Here is a 20,545-nt window from a genome sequence, read left to right as displayed (position 1 = left end):
ACTTCTTTCGCATCATACATTAATAAAAAACTTTATAGATTATGCTAAAAAGAAATAAAATAAAGCGATGTTTAGAATTAAAAATTATTTATTTAAGTATGTAGTATAAAATGAATCATTTTTACTAACGTATTATTGACTTGTAGCCGTATTGTAAATATTAAAAATTAATTGAGACCATGAGCATTTTCCGTCTTTACATCCAGCGTATAGATCGATATTATTCGATCCGTTGTCGTTAGGTGGTTGACAAATACACCCGCTGTTACAATCTCTTCCTTGACATACATCCTTTGGTACGCATTCTTTGTATGTGGAATCTTTATAAATCATGTTTGGCGGACATGGTTTTGAGTTACAAGCTTCTGCGCACACTTTATCTGGACATTTAACACTCTTCTGACAAGTTTCTATTGGACACGGTGTATCACAAGAGTAATAAGCATTATCGTTGTGACATTGATAAGCTAAATCATTAATATTAGAATTAATACTCTTAATTCAATGTAAATTTGTAATTTAAACTTACGACAAATCGTGTTTGTTCTCCAATTAACAGGTACTCCAACGTCGTTACATTCTTGAGCGTAAGCAGACAATGTTTGACAATAATAATTAGTTCGTTGATTTTCGGGTATTGAAAGTTGTAAATTTGCGTTTATTAAACATCTATTATAATATTCTTCAACAGGTTTTAGTAATCGACATGTTTCAAATTTTTCGCTGTATAAGATATCACAGAAGTTATCTACCAAGGTTACTTTCTACAAAAGAAATTTGTTGTTAAATTATAACAGTAATTATATTAAATTGATTTACCTCAATTTCGGAACTTCTTGGGCATGTTCTATCAACACGGTAATAATCTACGAATTCAGGAACATCATTTACGCTTGCTGGAGTGTCGAGATCATTTTTAGGATTATCATCGTATTTTCCACATAAACCGATATGATTCTAAAATTAAATGTTTTAATTTAAAAATTAAATAAACAATATAAATGAGTATTTTGAGTACCAAAATATGATAGGCATAATCGCCTAAATTATTGAATATAAACCATTTTACACATACTAACTACTTAATTTGCAAACTAGTAAAATTTACCCGTGTTGTCCAAGATCTCGAAACATGAATATGAACCCAACCACTTTTATTCCATACAACTCTGACACCCATTCCAATTACATCGACCATAATCGAAAGTTCCATATTTGTTATAACTAAATTGTTTAATTTATTTGGCCGTATAAATTCTTCGCCAGTTACCAAAATGACATTATCTTCGTTGCCTTTTGAATCACGAATATAAACTTTGACACTTTTAATACACGATCCAACGTTACACTGCGTAGTCTGAAAAGTATAAGTGTTAATTTATTAATTTGTTGTATAAAAAGCCACATACCGTAAGTGTGACCCTAAATACTCCATAAGTTAAAGATGAGTGCTCTAATAACGTGTACTCACAAATTCCTTTAAAGGAATAAATTAGTTCGTCAAAAGTTCTGACGTGAATGTTATTCCAAACGGAACATTTCTCCCAATGGTCGGCTTCTGGAGAGCAACTCCAAGCTCCACCATGACAAGTACTTAAAGTAACGATTTAAAAATAAAAAGAACAAAAAAAATAATATTTTTAATAAATTATTTACCATTTTTGATTTCTCTCATGTCGTTCCGTTTTATCTGGAAAACTTATTCCTTTATACAAACAAGGACAAAATTCCGGATAAACACAAATCTTTTCCTCTGTATCGTATACCGATCCCTCTTCACATTGACAACCACTGTGACAATTTTCATAATTTGGTTTCTCGTTAAGATGTTTGTTTTGACATGTTACGGGGTTGACACGTTTGCAACCAGAGTATTCAAGGTTATCATTTGAGCTACATTTTTTGTTGAGTTCGGTGGTGGTTGGATATTTAGTTTTATCGTCTGGGGTAGCTGTGGTCACATTCCATATCGCATTTTTACATACCCTAAGTAACAACGTTTTTTTATTAAATTATTATTTATTGAAATCAATGCTACTTACCTTAGTTTATCACCATGTATAAACGTAAAATCTGGTGGATATCGTTTATTTTCCCATATACACGGACATGTATTAATTGGAACACACTGGTTAATACTATTTAACGTCTGCCCTTCAGGACAACTACATCCATCAACACAGATCCGTCTACATGTTAGGCTGGTGGAGACATCTTCACATGTTCGAGTACAAGGATTTGCACAAACTTGGTAAGTTTGCCCAGCTGGGCATTGAAGTGCACATTGTGCGATTTTGTTACGCCAATCTACGTTAATTCCTTTTGCTGCACATTCATCACTTTGAATGGAGTAGAATTCACAAACACAAGTTTTTTGCTGCATTACATAGAATTGGGTTAAATTAAAATTGAATGTAATTTTAAAATTAACTTACTTCATCTGTGCATTGGCAAGCGTCATAAAGGCAATCATCATAAACGCTATTTACATCATCAAGGCACCCTATTAATAATTAATTTTTAATACATTTCTCGAAATATATCATTATGGGATTATTACCTTTGAATAAATCACTTTTTAGCGCAGCACAGCTTTCTTCAGCTTTAGCTTTTCTATTTGGATTAGCTACACAAGGATGCTCAACTGGGCCAGTATACTCATCTTTGCAACTACCAGGAACTTTCCAGGAATTTCCAAATTCCGTTGAATCCTTTGTTATGACACCGTTAGGCATTAAGAAATCATCATCTTGAGACTTAGTAAATGTACCAAGTAATCCCTACGATAAAAATAATGCTTATTTTGATAATAACAAATTAAAATAAATATTACATTTACTTTTCCTATCATTGTGGTAGGAATGCTAACTGTAACGCGAGAATTGCCATTCCATGTTACAGTGACGTGACCATTTAATAAAACGGTGGTTAATTCACTACTCGGTTGATTAATGCGGAATTCCGAATTAATATAAGGACGAAAACCAATTGTATGGCCATTAACTTTAACATTATGTTTCTGTTCTAATTCGATGATGTTACCTCCAGAGTGGATTATTACTTTTGCACAATAAGATGGTGCTTTTGATTTATAATCTTTCTGCAAATTCAAATCATGTTTAAAGTTTAACAATATAGTTTTAAAAAATGTACTTACAACGAATGCTCCATTCTTCCATATGTAATGATCACACATTACATCAAAATCATTACCTCTTACTAAATAATAAGTACATTTTCCCATAAAGTCGAATTTTTTACCATCGAAAGTCTTACAATGTGGATCGCCTACACAATGTCCCTCCACTGTAGGAACGTTCTAAAATTAAAAAATCTTAAATTAAAAATTTTAAATTAAAAAGAAAAGGTTGACGTACGATAACACCATTACATTCGTCTCTTTTTACACATTGCTTGTAAGTAGAATCTTTATAAATCGTGTTAAATGGACATGGTGCGACATTACATGCTTCCGAGCAAACTTTATCTAGACAATTAACGTTACTTTGGCAAGTGTCTTTTGGGCAAGGAGTTTCACATGGATAATACACCGTATTTGTTTTACAACCATACGCTAAAACCGATAATATATTTAAATAAACAATACTTATTTAATTGCTTTAAGTAGAAAAACACTTACGACAAATTCGATTCGTTCTCCAATTTACAGGTTGCTTAATATCATTGCATTCTTGGGCATACGCAGATAATGTTTGGCAATAATAATTAGTTCTTTCATTTTCCGGTTTTAATAATTGTGTATTAGCATCAATTAGACATCTTCTGTAATATTCATCAATTGGTTTTATAAGACGACACTTTTTGAATGCTTCACTGAATAAAATATCGCAGGTGTTTTCAGGAACCAAAATGTTTACGTTCTAAAAATTTTTATTTCTTAATCGTTGTTATCTATTATTTATGAGGTGATTTAATAATTTTGGGAGAGTTTAATGAAAGGGTAACTGAATATGATGAAGGAAGAAAATAAATGAAGGTGTTTTTACTAAATCAAAAACTAATGAAGAAATAGCCGAAATTAACCTGATCACAAATACAGCGCTGACTCGACCAAAACAAAAAAGACAGCACTATATAAAGAAATCAAAAAGCAGCTAAATCACCAGGAGAGGATAACATCGTAGTCGAAATGATAATAGGAAACCGAGAATCGATGCTGTGCACAGAATATGTCAACTAATTTGAGATCAGGGTGGATACCATGAGTACTAGATGGTTCAGAAAAGGTATGTGACAATTATCGAACAATTGCCTTCATCTCGCAAAGTAATGTCTAAATAATATCAAAACGCCTTAAGCACTATATATTGTCACAAATGCTACAGGAGCAAGATTGCTTGGCTTTGTGTCAAGTGGAATGCGAGAACAAATGTTGAACATAAGACAAATCATAGAAAAGGCCACAGAATTTATCATTTATGCTTCATAGATTACATAAAGGCCTTCGATTGCGTTCAATGGCACAATCTCTGGCACATCCTGAATGAAATGGGCGTACCAAGACACCTCGTGACTGATTTCAGACTACCAGTTTGAATTCGACGATTTTTCTTGATGTATCTTAGGCTTTCTGATGACGCAATATGTCTAACTCTTGTAATCTAGAAAGTCTAGATTACAAGAGTTAGACAGAGATAGATCTAGAAAGTTAATTTAATTTCGACAACCGCATTTATTGTTTCAATTTGCAAAACGAACAGCCGGTTGTATTTCAGGTCTTGTAATTGGAACGGATAATTCAACCAATACTTAATTTTATGAAAGATTATTTCGGCGTCTGTCATCAATTTAAATTGGTTTTGCCTGCGCAAACTGTGATCAGCAAAGTTAACACTTCCCTAGAGCATCTTCTGATAACATTTTCTTCACTTTACGGGAAATTAATTAACAAGCATTAACTAACGCTTGGTAACTGGGTACTTTTGTAGGATCCGACAAATGCGTCAGTGAACACGTGATGTATTGCCAAAAACACTTCTTGGTGTTCGTCTGGAATTTGGTGATCATCCCACATCAAATGACATCCTTTGTCACATTCCACGTAGTGTGTTCTTTCCAAAGTCAGCGTGTGGAATGACACCAATGAAAAACATTTTTTCTCCCATCTGTTTTGAGTTATCCAAACCGGTAAATATAGATACCCGTAATACCATTTTTAATGTGCATAACGTATATCTATTTGAAATGATGACAAACTAATACATATTAGACCTTATTGACATCGCATCACTGAAGGTTCATCATCTAAAGAGATACTCTTAAAGTCCTAATTAATAAAATATCCTGTAATCACAATTTCTAGTCTACAAATTCACAGTATCTAGCTTTGTCAGCAGTATTCAGTCGTTTACTGATCGTATCTCCTCCGCAACCAGAAGGAAGTCTTCTGCAAGCACTATATGTAATTTTGTGCAAACATCATTTATCGTTATCTTGTTGACTGTCATCAATATGTACTTTATACTGTTGGCAGTATAACATGGTGAATATTATGTACATACCTAAATAATTTTTATTCAACATTACAAATCCAATGGCAATTGAAGTCATGTTATAAGAGAAATTAGTTTGGGTTAATTAACATGTTCCTCTGGGGCTTATCCAATGGCTTACGTTTTTGAGAAGTAACATTAAAGGTAAGGAGGAGTGGTTCCAAATTAAGAAAATATAAAAGTGGGAAACATTAGTATGTTCGTTACCGGCAATTCACTGCTTCCCGGACATGTTTTATCAAGTCGATAATAATCCACAGCTTCTTTAACACTATTTTTGAAATTTGGAGTATCTAAATCATTGTTTGGATTATTATCATATCTTCCACATAAACCAACTTGATTCTAAAATAAAATAAAGTATTATTTTAGTATTAATTAAAAAATTTTTTCTCATCTTACCATTGTAGTCCAAATTCTTGAAACATGAATATGTACCCAACCTCCTTTATTCCAAACAAGTCTAACGCCCATCTTAATGACATCAACCATTATTGAAAGATCTAAATCTGTTATTACTAAATGATTTAATTGGTTAGGTCGCACGAAAGTTTCCCCATTTGTAAAAACAACGTGGTCTTGATTACCATTCACATCTTCACAGTAAATTTTAACGTTTTTAATGCAAGATCCAGAAGAACACTCCACTGTCTATTTCGGAAAATAAAATTATTAACTGTTCACAATAATGAATATTGTAACTTACTTTTAATGTAACTCTAACTAATACAGATGATTCACTGAGTGAACTCTCGAATAATGTATATTCGCAGTTTCCTTTGAAAGAATAAACTAATTCGTCGAAAGTTCTTACATGCACATTGCTCCAAACACTACATTTTTCCCAGTACTCTGATAGTGTATTACAATCCCATCCACCGTTTTTGCAAACACTAATTAAAATAAAAATTACACTAAAGAAATTTCCTTTTTTTAATCTTACCATGTTCTTTGTCTTTCATTGCGTTCAAAATTTTCAGGATAACTAACTCCGTTGTGCAAACACGGACAATCACTTGGTTTAACGCATTGATTGGATTCTGTATCAAGTACATATCCTTCCATACATTGACAACCGCTTTCACAGTTATCATAATTTGGTTTACTGTTAAGGTGTTTATTCTAAAGTAAATATTGTATTAGAAAAAATGTATTAATAAAATAAAACAACTTTTATACCTGGCATGTTAGAACATTAACTCGTTTACATCCTGAGTAAACATAAAATTTGTTTGCGTCACATTTCGTTTTTAAATCATCTGGTGTGGGATCTTTCCCCTTATCCTCAGGAGTAGCTGTAGTGATAATCCATGTCGCATCAGTACAAGTCCTAAAATAAATCGAAGTTATAACCAAAACGTGAATTTAATTATTAATTTATTTTTACCATTTATCATCGCCATTTATAAATGAAAAACCTGGAGGATATCTTTCGTTCCCCCACTTACATGGACATCTACTTATGGGGATACACCGGTTATTTCCGTCTAAAGTTTGACCATTTGGACAATTACAACCATCGACACATTGACGTTGGCAAGTTGGATTTGCTGCTATATCTTCACAGCTACGAGTACAAGAATTTCCACACACTTGATAACTTTGGTCGGATGGACACTTAATGGAACATTCGGTTACATTTTTACGCCAATCGACGTATTTTCCTTTAGCCGCACACTTATTTCCTTGAGATGAATAAAATTCACAAACACAAGTGGATTGCTAAAAAAAGAAATTGAATTGCTGGATTAAATTAATTGTAAATTTAACATACTTCATTTGTGCATTGGCAGTTATCGTATAGACAGTTTTCATAAACTTCGTTCACATTTTCGAGACAATCTAGAATTATAATCATTTTTATATGAATTTTGTAAAAGAATTTTCTAATAAAATACATACCTGCGAATAAATCACTTTTAAGTGCTGCACAACTTTTTTCTGCTTGAACCCTTTTATCTGGGTTGATGCTACATGGATGATGCACTGGCCCTGTGTATTCACCTTCGCAACTACCTGGTACTTTCCAAGAATTTCCAAAGATATTTGGATCATTTGTAACTATACCATTTGGCATTAAGAAATCGTCATCTTGAGTTTTAGTGTATGTTCCCAAAAGACCCTAGATACAAGAAGATTTCAACTCTATATATTAAAATGAACACTTTTGGAAAATATTGAAAATATAGTATGTAGCATAATCATGGATTGATAGTAAAAGACAAGATAGGAATTGTGTTAAGAAGTAAATGCCTAAACTAAAATTGAAAACTGAACTAAAATTTTTGATAATAAAATGCAGACATTAATTTAAAAGTTATAGGCGATAACTTCTCAAAAGTGATGAAAAATATCGAAAAAAGGCCCGATTTTGTGGTGATAGCTGGGGTCTCCCCACCACCAGACATTACTTTTAGAAAGTGTCTGAACAAATTATGCAAATTCAAATTTTAATAAAACGATCGAATCCAAACAACTGACATATTAAAAAAAAGTTGCCAAGAAATGCAATCATCATGTTAGTATACTTTTTTAATGCCTGCTTGAGACTGAAGTATGCTCGCGATGTTTTAAGATAGCACAGATAATGCTCAAAAATCTGAAAACGCGGCTGAGCAAGTTTGATCAATTGTATGAAAAATTACCAACTTTGCAGTTTGGATTTCGTAATCGCCATTCTATAATAGATCAAGAGTATTGAGTAACCTTTATTAAGAGACTACTCAGACGATTGGTTTGAATAGCTAAAATATTGTTCTGCAATTTTCTGGATGTTTCTCAGGTATTTGATAGGATCAATCAACTACTGAAATCATATCTTTCTGATAGAAAGTTTAGACTATCACATGAAGGGGGATACTTAACATTCAAGTGTTTGATTGGAGATATATTTAAAACTCCTAATTCTTTAAATGTAAACCATTCAGCTATTCTTAATCATATCAAAAAATTTAAAGAAAAAGTCGAAGACAACAATTTGATTTTAACAGTAGGAGACAAGGGCGCGGGCACGGTCATTTTAGATAAAATGACTTACATTGATAAAACTCTAGACTTCTTCATGGACAACAGCATCATCGAAATCAAAAATAATCCCACCAATGCCTTTAGTAACAAACTTAGAAAATACATAAGAGAAAATTCAACTTTCTTGTCTAAATTCAACATTAATTCATATAACGCTCTAGAAATGAACCCACTCATTCCTTCTTTGAAAAGTCTGATTAAATTGCATAAACCTGAAAAAAGCATAAGACCAATTATTAGTAATCATAACACTCCAACCAATAAAATTTCAAAACTAATTCAAAATTTCCTTTATAAACTTTTTCACAACAGCTTCACACACACAATCAAAAACTCTACTGATCTAATAAATAAACTAAAGACCTTCAAAATTAAAAACCTTAGTAAACTAGTTTCCTTCGACATAAAAAATTTATACTCTAACGTTCCAATCGATAAAACATTATCTATCATCACAAAATACTTGATCAGTTCACAAGATATCAATAATTTAAACATATTAGAAATTAATAGTTTCATTGGTCTTTTGGAGATTGTATGTAGTCAGAACTTTTTTACCTTTAATAATAGATTTTACAAAATGAAGGACGGTTTGCCTATGGGAAAGAATGCCTTAATGAATTTGAAAAAGAACTATTTTCAGATAAAAATCATTTTTTCAATAAGGATATTGTTTTCTATGCCAGATACGTAGATGATATCCTTGTTGTCTATGAAGAAAGTCATGCTAAACTTGGTGGTCTTTTCAATCTGATAAACAGCATTTGCAATTTAGAATTCACCCTCGAAAAAGAAAATAATTACAAAATAAATTTCCTAGATTTAGAGTTAACTAGAAACATTAAAGAAAGTATTATCAACTTCAATATATTTAGAAAACCCACTACCACAGATTGTATTATACCAAAAAGTTCCTATTCTTGTGATCAACATAAATTTGCAAGTTTTCGCTTCTTTTTCAATAGAATTTAAAGGAACGTTATATCCTTTAAATAATGATAACCTCAACCTTGAAATAAAAAAGATTGTAAAAATAGGACTCAATAATGGTTTTTCTATAAAAGATTTACAAAACATTTACTATAAAGTGCACAACTCACAAATCACTAAATTAATCTATCCTCACACTAAGTCCAAAACCAAATATATTGCCTTACCTTACCACCCATCTATTGTTAACCCCCTTAAACAAAATTTGTTGAAATTTGGCCTTGCCCCTGCCTTTGTCTCTCAAAACAAAATTCATATACACCTTTTTAATAATAAACATCAATTTAACAAAGAGGAGCTGAGTGGTATTTATGAAATCAAATGTCCTGATTACGATAAAATTTATATTGGTCAGACTGGACGCAGCATTAAAAAAGGTTTCAAAGAACACCTAAGCAAACCCTCTTCTGCAGTTTTCAAACACATCAACAAACATAAACATAAAATAGAATTCAACAATGTTAAATTACTTCTAAACGTGGGGAAATCGAGAGAAATGGACCTTCTCGAAGAGTTGCATATTAATTTAAACAATTACAATAACAAACTTTTAAATGACACAACAGAACTTAATAATACCCGCCAATTTTTAAAATTCATTTAATATTAACCTCTCCCCTCCACAGCCTTTTTGCTTTTCCGGCGCAAGACTTTTTAGCAAATTTTATGTCCTTCAGTCCACCTCAAGTTTCTTCACGTCGCGGATGGACTCGTAAGAATAAAACTTTAATTTTCACGATAATTTTTATAAATTTTTTGTATGTCATGCAACTCTTATTTTAATTAATTTTTTCAAATTTACTAAATAAACTTTCCCCTTTCAGATTTCAAACAATTCAATTAATTTCAATTTCTTAAAAACCAGTTTTTTTTTAACGATGAAGAGTAAGTGGCCATTTTTCTCGATTCCTTTAACATAACACGTGTCTCTATCTTGTTTTAGAATATTTGTAACCAACTAACTTGCCCTTAAGGCCTTTAAAAAACTTGTTAACGCCTTTTATCTCGTCCAATCACCTATAAAATTTCACCACGTTGTCAGATGTTCAATTTTGTGCTCCATAAGTAATTGACGGTAACTAAACAAATTAAAAAATATGTATAACAAATTTCTTACTTCAATTTTATGTTTTTTAGTCGTGCCTGATGAAGAGATTTTGAATCTCGAAACATGTTGCACTGATCTTATATTAAGAATAAATAATTTGTCATCGTTCCCAAGCTTTTATTTATCACTTACAACCCACGATGAACATTGAGTCAACTATCACCAAACTTAACATTCAAACCAATCTTGACTGAACATGGACAATTCCATTACCTACTGCATACCATAGATGTCAAAAATTCAAAAGATGCTGTACATGAAACTTTCGTTAATAATATAGTTATTATGGTAAAAGACTCAACTCAAATGTAGAAACTTTAAGTGGCATTTGGTTGTATTATTAAAAATTCTTTATAAATCGATTTGTTTTTAATTACCTTTACTTGCCCTATCATAGTTACAGGAATCCGAACTGTAACATATGAGTTGCCATTCCAAAGAACCACAACGGAATTTTTCAAGGAAACTAAAAAAGAAAAGATAGCTAAATAGAGAAATATAAGTAATATCATAAACATACCAGTTATTTGTTCACTGCTCGTTTGAATAACACTGAAATCTTGACTTACGTAAGGTAACCAATCAAGTTTTTGTCCATCTACAACAACATTAAGTTTTTGTTCTAATTCAATATTATGTCCTTGAGTTATTATAAAAACTTTTGCGCAAGATGACGGTGCCGTTGATTTAACATCTTTCTGTAATTAATTACGCAATGTATTTATTAAAAATGAAATTAATTAAAATCTTGTTTATTTTAAAAAGATATTTTACGCACAATATAAGCTCCATTCCATATGTAATTATCGCATATAACATCAAATCCATTACCACGGACTAAATAATACATACATTTCCCCATGAAATCGTAATATTTACCATCAAAAGTGGTGCAGTGGGGATCACCCATACAATGACCTTCTACTGTTGCAGTAGTCTAAAAAAACAAGTATATTAAATTATAAATTAAATAAAAATGCTTAAGTTATATGTATTACCTGAGATCCACATTGATCTTTAGGTACGCATTGAGTGTATGTTGAGTCTTTATAAATTGAATTAAATGGGCAAGGTGGAACATTGCAAGCTTCTGAACATAATCTGTCTGGACAATTACTATCTTTTTCGCAAGTATCCTTGGGGCAAGGTGTTTCACATGGATAATATGCTTTGTTAGGCTTACAATTATAAGCTATATTAGAACAAAATTTAATTATAAATTAATATAATATATAAAAATGATAAAATTCAATTAACTCACGACAAATATCGTTTGTCCTCCACTGGACGGGTTCATTAACATCATTACATTCTTGGGCATAGGCCGATAATGTTTGACAATAATAATTATAGCGTTGATTTTCTGGTATAAGCAATTGTAAACTAGCATCAATTAAGCATCTATTATAGTATTCATTAACGGATGTTAGGTAACGACATGTTTTAAAAACATTACTATATAAAATTTCGCATGGGTTATCTTTAGGCATTAAATTTACTTCTTTTAATTGAGTACAACCAGGACATGATTTATCAACTCTATAATAATCTACCAACTGCGTAACACCATTTTGATTGTTTGGAGTTGTCAAATCATTATTGGGATTATCATCGTATTTTCCACATAACCCAACATGATTCTAAAATGTTTATTTTTATTTAATGTGAAAAAGAAAGCGAATTATACATACCCATGTAACCCAAACTCTAGAAACATGTACGTGCAACCAACCTCCTTTATTCCAAACAACTCTTATTCCCATTCCAATAACATCAACCATAACAGAAAGATCTAAATCTGTAATAACAAGATTCGCTAACAAACCAGGTCGAACGAATTCTTGACCAGCTACAAATGTTACAATATCTTCACGACCAGTTGCATCTTTGTAATAAATTTTAGCACTCTTAATACATGAACCAACATTACATTGTCCCGTCTAAAATCGGTATGATAGTAATAGTATTATCTAAGATTACTAAAAGATAAATTAACATACCGTTACTGTAACTCTAAATACTCCACCAGTTGGAAGTGAATGTTCGAAAAGTGTATATTCGCAGTTTCCTTTAAAAGAATAGACTGTTTCGTCAAAAGTCCTGATGTGAACGTTATTCCAAATGCTACATTTTTCCCAATGATCTGCTGATGGATTACAAGCCCAAAATCCATCTTTGCAAACACTAAAATAAAGATTAGGTAAATTATTAGAAGTAGTAGATCTAATTAACGCTTTGTAAAAAGGAATAAATTATAACAAATCATTACCAGGTTTGATTTCTATCATTTCTTGTTGTTTTATCCGCATAACTAATTCCTTTATACATGCACGGACAATCTTCGGGTCTAACGCAAGTATTTAATTCTTCATCAAAAACAAATCCTTCGGAACATTGACATCCACTTTGGCAATTATTATAATTTGGATCCTCATTGAGATGTTTATTCTAAAAATAAAATAATTTAGTCAACTCAGAAATAATTATTAAATTAATAAATTCTCAAATTGATTTATGTCCGAAAATATGCCATTAAGGTTTTGTATGCATCATACAGTTGATGGTATAAAGATTACATGGAGTGAAGAATGCCAATATCCATCTTATCAATTAACTCCACATAATTATTGAGCAGAGCGCGGAATGGCAGAGTATGAAATTCGAAAATGAAACTCGAAATGAAATGGGTCTGCCAAGTAACTTAATCGGAGTGAAGCATGAAAATATACTGCTGTGATATTCAAACGCTGAGGCCATTCAGCTCCTGGACAAAACTAATTTAGTTTAAGTGCACTCTTTTTTCTTGCACATATTTTCGGATTGAGAAAGTAATTAAATTTGTTATTACCAGACAAGTCACAGTGTTCACTCGTTTACAGCCTGTATAAGTCATAAAATCATCCGCATTACATTGTTTCTTTAGGTCATTTAAGTCCGGGTATTTCGATTTATCATCTGGAGTAGTTGTTATTATATTCCATTTACCATTAGAGCAAGTGCTAAAAAAATTTCATATTTACAAAAATATTTTGAATGAAATTATTGATAATGAATTACCATTTATTTTCGCCGGTTATAAAAGTCGTTTCAGGATTGTATCTTCCATCTTCCCAAACACAAGTACACTTATTGATTGGGATACATTGATTTTTTTCATTCAACGTTTGTCCTTCTGGACAATTACAACCTTCAACGCAAGACGACTCGCATGTTGGATTAGCGCCGATATCATCGCAGCTTCGAGTGCAAGAATTCCCACATGTTTGGTACGTTTGCCCTGCGGGACATTGAACTTGGCATTGAGTGATTGTTTTTCGCCAATCCACCGGTTTGCCTTTCGCAGCACATTTCGCTGCTTGTAACGCGTAGAAATTGCAAACGCAAGTTTTTACCTATAATTTTATAGAGAATGTAAGATATATAAGATTAAGTTAATTAAATTAAAATGATTACTTTATCGACGCATTCGCAGCCATCATAAATGCAATTTTCGTAATTTGTCTCAATATCTTCAAGACAATCTGCGAATAGATTACTTTTTAATGGAGCACAAGCTTGTTCAGCTTTCTCGCGATTTTCTGGATTTATGCTACATGGATGATATACTGGTCCTGTATATTCATTTGCACAGCTTCCGGGGACTTTCCAAGAATGACCAAACAAATTCGGATCAGTTGTAAGAGAACCATTAGCCATTAGGAAATCATCATCTTGCGATTTTGTGTAAGTTCCAAATAATCCGCTCACTCTTCCTATCATTGTGGTAGGTATTTTAACGAGGAGCCAAGAATCACCATTAAAATTAACATCAACGTTATTTCTTAATGAAACTAAAAATTTTAGAATTAATTATTAAAATTAAATATGATATAAAAAGTATAATATTTGGTACCTGAGACTAATTGACTACTCGGTTCGGTAATTCGGAATAATGGAGAATTAAAGGGTAATCGTTCAAGTCTGAAACCATTTAATTTTACTTTGCGACCCTGTTCCAATTCAATGATGTCGTCTCTTAGTTGTACAATAACTTTTGCGCAATATGATGGTATAGAGGATTTTTCATCTTTCTACATAAAAAATAAATTATTTTTTTGGCATAATCGAGTTTACTACAATTTATTGAAAAAGGTGATATACTTACAACAAATGCTCCATTCCATATATAATGATCACAAATAACATCAAATCCATTTCCTCGCACCACATAATACATACATTTTCCCATGAAGTCGAATTTTTTACCATCAAAAGTCGTGTAATGTGGATCAGCATAGCAACCGGCTTCAACTTGACAGATTTTCTAAAAATGAAACTTTGCTAAAAACTATACCACATTCAAAAAACTTGCTGTTTACAGTTGTACACATCCATTGTCCTTTTGTACAAGTGCACGTATTGCATTCTTGAGCTATTGATGTTCCAGGTTTGTATGCTACGTTGTTGTAGTAACAATCACACTCTTCGACAAATAGGCATCTATCCTCCTGTAAACGTAATCCATTAGGACAATAACAGCCTTCCTCGCAATCCAAATTTGATGTGTCTGTTTCTATTTCATTGCACGATAATTGCCGTTTATTAGGAGCGCAAGTCATGTATTGTTGTTCTTGATTTCTACAGTTAATTGCTATAAAATAATTATTATGATTACACTACTTGAAAAAAAAAAAAAATAAAACAACTTACGACAAAGTGTAGAACTTCTCCAATCAATCATATCGTTAGTTTTAATTTGACAGCTTCTAGCGTAGACGTCTAGCATATCACACATGCAATCATTTCTATTTGCCAATTTACAACTGCAATAATTTGATGTACAAATATTCATAAATTGGGAGTTGAATGTCTAAAAAATAATCACAGTAAAAATTATTTTTTATATCACAAATTTGAAATTAATATATTACACTGCATTTTGTAAATTTCTGATTGCTAAATAGATTATTACAAAAATTTTGGGCTTGTGCGTAAAAACGACCATTAGTTCCACAACTATTAAGATAATTTCCAGATCTACATCCACCTTAAACATAAATTAAAAAAGAAGAAACAATAAAAATTGTATATGCGTGTAGAAGTCAAGAATTCAACCAACGTGATAATCGAGAATAAAAATTAAATTGAGAAAAACAACAGTTGAATTCTTGACTATTTCTAAATTAATGATTACCTAAGATATGATCTTTTTTACCTCCGAATAAGTTAATGATGCAGTTTAAAATACCGTTGCAACGAGATGAAAATGATTTGGATTTTGTCGTAACTATTTTAATAATTTTTTTAATGGTTGTATGTATGTTTTAATAGTTTTGTTGATTAACAACAAAAAATCTTACCTATACTCCAGCTATCAGCAAATTGAAGATTATTTCCAGCAATTCCACCATTCTTCATTACCATATCATTTCCACTGCATCCATCATTATTTCCGCACATTCCCAACATTGCACGATCGTTAAATTGATTGCGTTGAATAACTTCTGCAGTCTGCAACATAAAAATTTTTGCGTCAATTTAAAATAACGATTTGCTATGAGCTCAAAATCATGAATCTGTCGGAGAATAACTTAAAGCAATATTAAAACGATGTTGCCAAAACTAAAGTTACCTATCGCTTTTTTTATGTGGATTAAAACGTGTTAAATGTGCAACATTATATCACTTTGTGAAAATTTTATGTGCAATCTGGGTTACAGTTGACAAACAGTTCTATTTATTAAGATAGGTGGATAAGACAATCGCTATCAACTAGAACTATTAGTACTTGGATGATATTAATCGTCACCTTAGAAACTCTGTCGCAAATTAAAGCAATGTAAAGTGTAAGATACTGAAAAGTGAATAATTAGGAATGTACCTATAAGTGATCATAAAATATATAAATTAACCGTAACGGGAAACGCGTAATTGCAAATTGATTTAATTGATAGAGCGAAATATTACATTAAAAGTGCGAACTTGACTTATAACGTACATATATTTCGAAATGAGAAGCTTAAAATAAAAGGACCTATCATTTTATTTTAAGCTCAGTCCTTACTGAGGAGCTCCATTAGATACAGATAAGCAACAGGATGTTATGTAAATGAGATAAAAGAAAAGAAGGAGAAACAGAACATTGACCTTTAGGGCATCACATTTCGAAACTACTAGACACATTAAAAACTGGTTATCTCGATGGACAGGTTAGAAACGGAGAACACGTTGCATTTTTCCCTTTTAACACATTGAAAGTTGTTTGACCACAGGGTGGGTTAAATTAGATTTTACTCAGATAATATGTACACCGAATCAAAAATGTACATTAATACAATGAAAAGCTACATTGAGACAATGAATTGAGTTGTGGATTTTCAGCCGATGAACCAATTCATTGTCTCAATGAAGAGTGTTGCATTAATTATATGAAATCGATTTTCATTGTTTAATGAACAATTTTCATTATTTAATGAACAATTTTAATTGTTTAATGAACAATATTTATTATTTAATGGAAATTTGTCATTGTTTAATGAACATAATTCATTGACGTTTTTCATTAATTTTATATTTTTCTTTATTCAACGTAATGAAATTGAAAATGTAGTTTCAAGACTGCATCTATACGAGTCACAAAAAAACGCTACTCGATAGTGATAGTTTTTGACAAGGTATAATTTTGTGTGAAATCAGCAGTTTATTGCTCTAATGATTACAAAATTTGGAAAAAATAAATCTACATAAAAGTTACAGTTACATAAAAGCTACAGTCTCTTTTATTCCATTACACTCATCAAATAATTGTTAAAAATTTGTACCTTAGGGTACTTGCTAAGATTGTATTTCTTTGGTTTTTCGAAGATGTTGTATCCGGTCTTCTACTTCACTAACAATAAGACTACCACCAACAAATATTACTGCTTCCTGCGAATCTTTGATGGTGTATCTAGTGGTTGACTTTTTTTTACAGTAATACTCCTACATTTAATATTGTCAATTAAACATTATATTATTATAATGATTATATATCAGTAAATAAATTATGTTGATTTTGAAAGAAGTTTCAATTTGAAGAAAGAATTAGGACTTACAAGCTTTTCTGAAGGGATTCTTTCAGAAATTCTTCTTTCTGTATGTTTTCATTACTGGTGGCACTAAATTTTTTTTTTCATGTTGAATACATGGCAAAGTTGATGCAATATTAAAGTTTTTAGTTTGATCTGTTGATATTTCGTTAAAACTATCATTTGATATTAAGGAGTTTATAGAAGATGCATTCGTAGAATAATAAACCCGAATGTCTTTTAAAAGAAGCTAAATTTTGAAAACCCTGACTACATTCCAGACATCTGAATGTGGAATTTGAGTTTCGATTATGTAAACGTTTGAAATGGTTACTTAGAGATTGAAAATTTCCATGGTCATTTTTACAAATAAAGCATAACATGTTTGTTAATTTGAAAACGTTGTTTTGTACCTAATTTCAATTAAAAAAACAATATTTTGCAATTAGTTCAATAGGTAAAGCTACCTATAAATCACTACAAGCTGAAAAAAAAAACACAGTTGATAACAAAACGAAAAGCTATCTAGCAGCTATTTTTGTCTTACCTGTAGATTCTTTATATTTTTGGAAAAATATACTCTTCACTCAACTGATCACTGTTAAAGATGCGACAATGCGACGAGTTAACTTGATCTATGGTTATAATATGTTATAGATAGCGCAGTGGTCTGACGATAAAGAAATCGCTGACTTAAATTCGTGGAATACGGCGGTGTAGGTTTGTGATTGATGAATTTTATTCATTGATATAAAGAATAATATTCTTAGCAGTTCAAATCATTGCATTGATGAAACTTCTTCTTTAATACAATGAAGTATTTACATTATATCAATGACTAATAGTCGTTAATACCATGTAAAGTTTGATGAACACCTTCATTGTAATTACAAAAAACTTCTTTGAGCCAATGAATGGTCTTCATTACTATAATGATTATATTTCATTGTGCTAATGAATATGCGTTCATAATATTGATAAACAGCGTTTTTAGTCTATGAACAAATCTTCATTGTGTCAACGAAAACCTTCATTGAGACAATGAAAATCAGTCAACAACCACTGTTCATTGATATTATGAGCATCATTTTTTTCAGTGTAACGTTAACATGACCAATTGAGTAGTAAAAGAACATTTGTTAGGTACATAGAAGTACTAGAAGTAGCGATAGACTAATATATTAACTATCCGCGAAGGTAAGTATTTGTTATTGATAATTTATAAGGTATTTGCGCAAATTTACGGAGCTGCGTTGACCAGGTACTCTCGCTTTCAATTTATATTGAATCAGGATTCCAAAGAATGCTGAAAATTCGACATTTTATTGAGAGTTCTAAATCAACAGCTCGCCTGCTAAATAATATGAATGACAAAAATTCCTATGTGTAAAGTCCTATGTGAGTTCGCCAAAAAAACTCAAGAACGGTTTGGCACAAAGATCGGTGCTTGCACCGTTCTTTTTTAAAAATATATTGCAGATATGCCAGAAAAAAGATCTAAAAAGTACGGCTACGCCAATGCCTAGACTTTTGCAATAAGATGTAGATCATTCCAAGAATCAGAGCCATTATATAAATTTTTGGCTCAAATTTGATCGCTCATAGCTCGAAAACAAAAGAATGATTATATTAACAACTTGTGTTGTTTTGGCAGGTACTACGTTCTAGTAAAGTTTGTCGATTAAAATCTGAACCATCCTGTATTATCAAGCCAAAGTAGTTTTTCCTAATATAAACTAGTTGAAATCAACACGTGTTGAACAAACTGGTTTAGACTAGGAAAAATTAGGTTAGCCTGAAATACTAACACATATCCACTATAATAACAAAATACAATGGCGAAGATTAGAACAGACCTGATTATGAGTTACTGAACTACTAATATCTAACTACTAATAACACGCAATTTTAAACTGCATTGAGTCATTTATATCCTCAGCTCGTTTCCAACACCCTTGAAAATATAGAGAAAAACTTAACATAGTACTAAGAAAAGCAGCACCATTTAATAGATAAAAAGAAAAGTAGTAGAACACAAGTTAGAAAATATGGAATCTGATATTGGCGAAAAACAGCAATATTCTTGAAGCACTTACTATTGGGACACAATAATTTTATGGCACCACTAATTTACAAATCTAACCATATGTTGAGAAATATACTAAAATGTACTATGTCATAAAAAATATTATTACCCTTCCATCGTATCGTATTTTTAATCCCAAATCTTTAATTTCCACAATAACCATAGCTCCTGGTTTACTAATGGACACTCCAGACAAATCATGAGGAATACTTTGTACATTTCCATCTCTTTTAAGTTCAATTGCTGCACCTAAAAAATTAATGGGAATTTTAATTTCTGAAATTCTTTTGAAATTTGTTAACTTAATGTGACACAAATTGAGGTTTAAATTATGAATATTCTTAGTGTCATGTTGAGATCAATTGTTTTTGATTAAAAATTTTATTTATTACCTGCAACTTTAACATCGTAGACATGCTCGGCATACTTTACTTGTAAAGTTTGTACATTTTGAAGAAGATTTATTTCCAAATTGATTCCTTTTGAATTGACCGAAACAAGAGTGTACCCACACTTTGAATCATAACTCAAAAGTGATCCATCAAAGTTTTTTAAGTGCAAACTATCATAAACTACACAGTTGGTAGTAGGCTAAAATCAACAACATTTATATTAATATATTTAATAATTTTAAATCTTTATTTTTTTGCCAAAAAATACTTACATCTCGATTACATTGAGATTGGGATTCAACACCAAAAAATATTAGTATTACAAGGAACAGATAAATATTCGGTATCATTTTGGGGAATGGTGTCTCTTCGAAAAACAAGCT

General features: G+C 31.3%; 1 protein-coding gene and 1 long non-coding RNA gene across 2 annotated transcripts; one reads left to right on the top strand and one right to left on the bottom strand.

The window, feature by feature from the left end:
• Positions 1-70: 70 nt before the first annotated feature.
• On the bottom strand, positions 71-20,545 carry LOC111424964 (IgGFc-binding protein-like). The gene is made up of 41 exons (XM_023058707.2): positions 20,435-20,545; positions 20,163-20,361; positions 19,880-20,019; positions 15,978-16,128; positions 15,549-15,664; positions 15,328-15,487; positions 14,997-15,268; positions 14,783-14,941; positions 14,531-14,708; positions 14,092-14,468; positions 13,696-14,030; positions 13,487-13,637; positions 12,908-13,086; positions 12,639-12,822; positions 12,330-12,578; positions 11,900-12,278; positions 11,637-11,830; positions 11,417-11,575; positions 11,159-11,336; positions 11,016-11,104; positions 7,416-7,635; positions 7,288-7,355; positions 6,901-7,235; positions 6,693-6,843; positions 6,457-6,635; positions 6,220-6,406; positions 5,916-6,164; positions 5,721-5,858; positions 3,641-3,881; positions 3,378-3,574; positions 3,158-3,319; positions 2,834-3,100; positions 2,561-2,780; positions 2,436-2,503; positions 2,043-2,377; positions 1,657-1,986; positions 1,410-1,593; positions 1,109-1,357; positions 820-957; positions 530-764; positions 71-467 (listed from the first exon to the last, which is right to left on the bottom strand). Exons 1-41 carry the CDS (start codon positions 20,510-20,512, stop codon positions 133-135), a joined length of 8,415 nt encoding a protein of 2,804 aa, XP_022914475.2. The 5' UTR covers positions 20,513-20,545; the 3' UTR covers positions 71-132.
• Positions 10,188-10,998, top strand: LOC111425014 (uncharacterized). The gene is made up of 4 exons (XR_002707677.2): positions 10,188-10,288; positions 10,355-10,415; positions 10,474-10,605; positions 10,668-10,998. It is a non-coding gene; the product is annotated as an uncharacterized lncRNA (long non-coding RNA).

The sequence above is a fragment of the Onthophagus taurus genome, chromosome 2 (assembly GCF_036711975.1).
Source record: "Onthophagus taurus isolate NC chromosome 2, IU_Otau_3.0, whole genome shotgun sequence".
Classification (NCBI taxonomy): Eukaryota; Metazoa; Arthropoda; class Insecta; order Coleoptera; family Scarabaeidae; genus Onthophagus; species Onthophagus taurus.
This window is presented reverse-complemented; position numbering and strand designations above follow the sequence as displayed.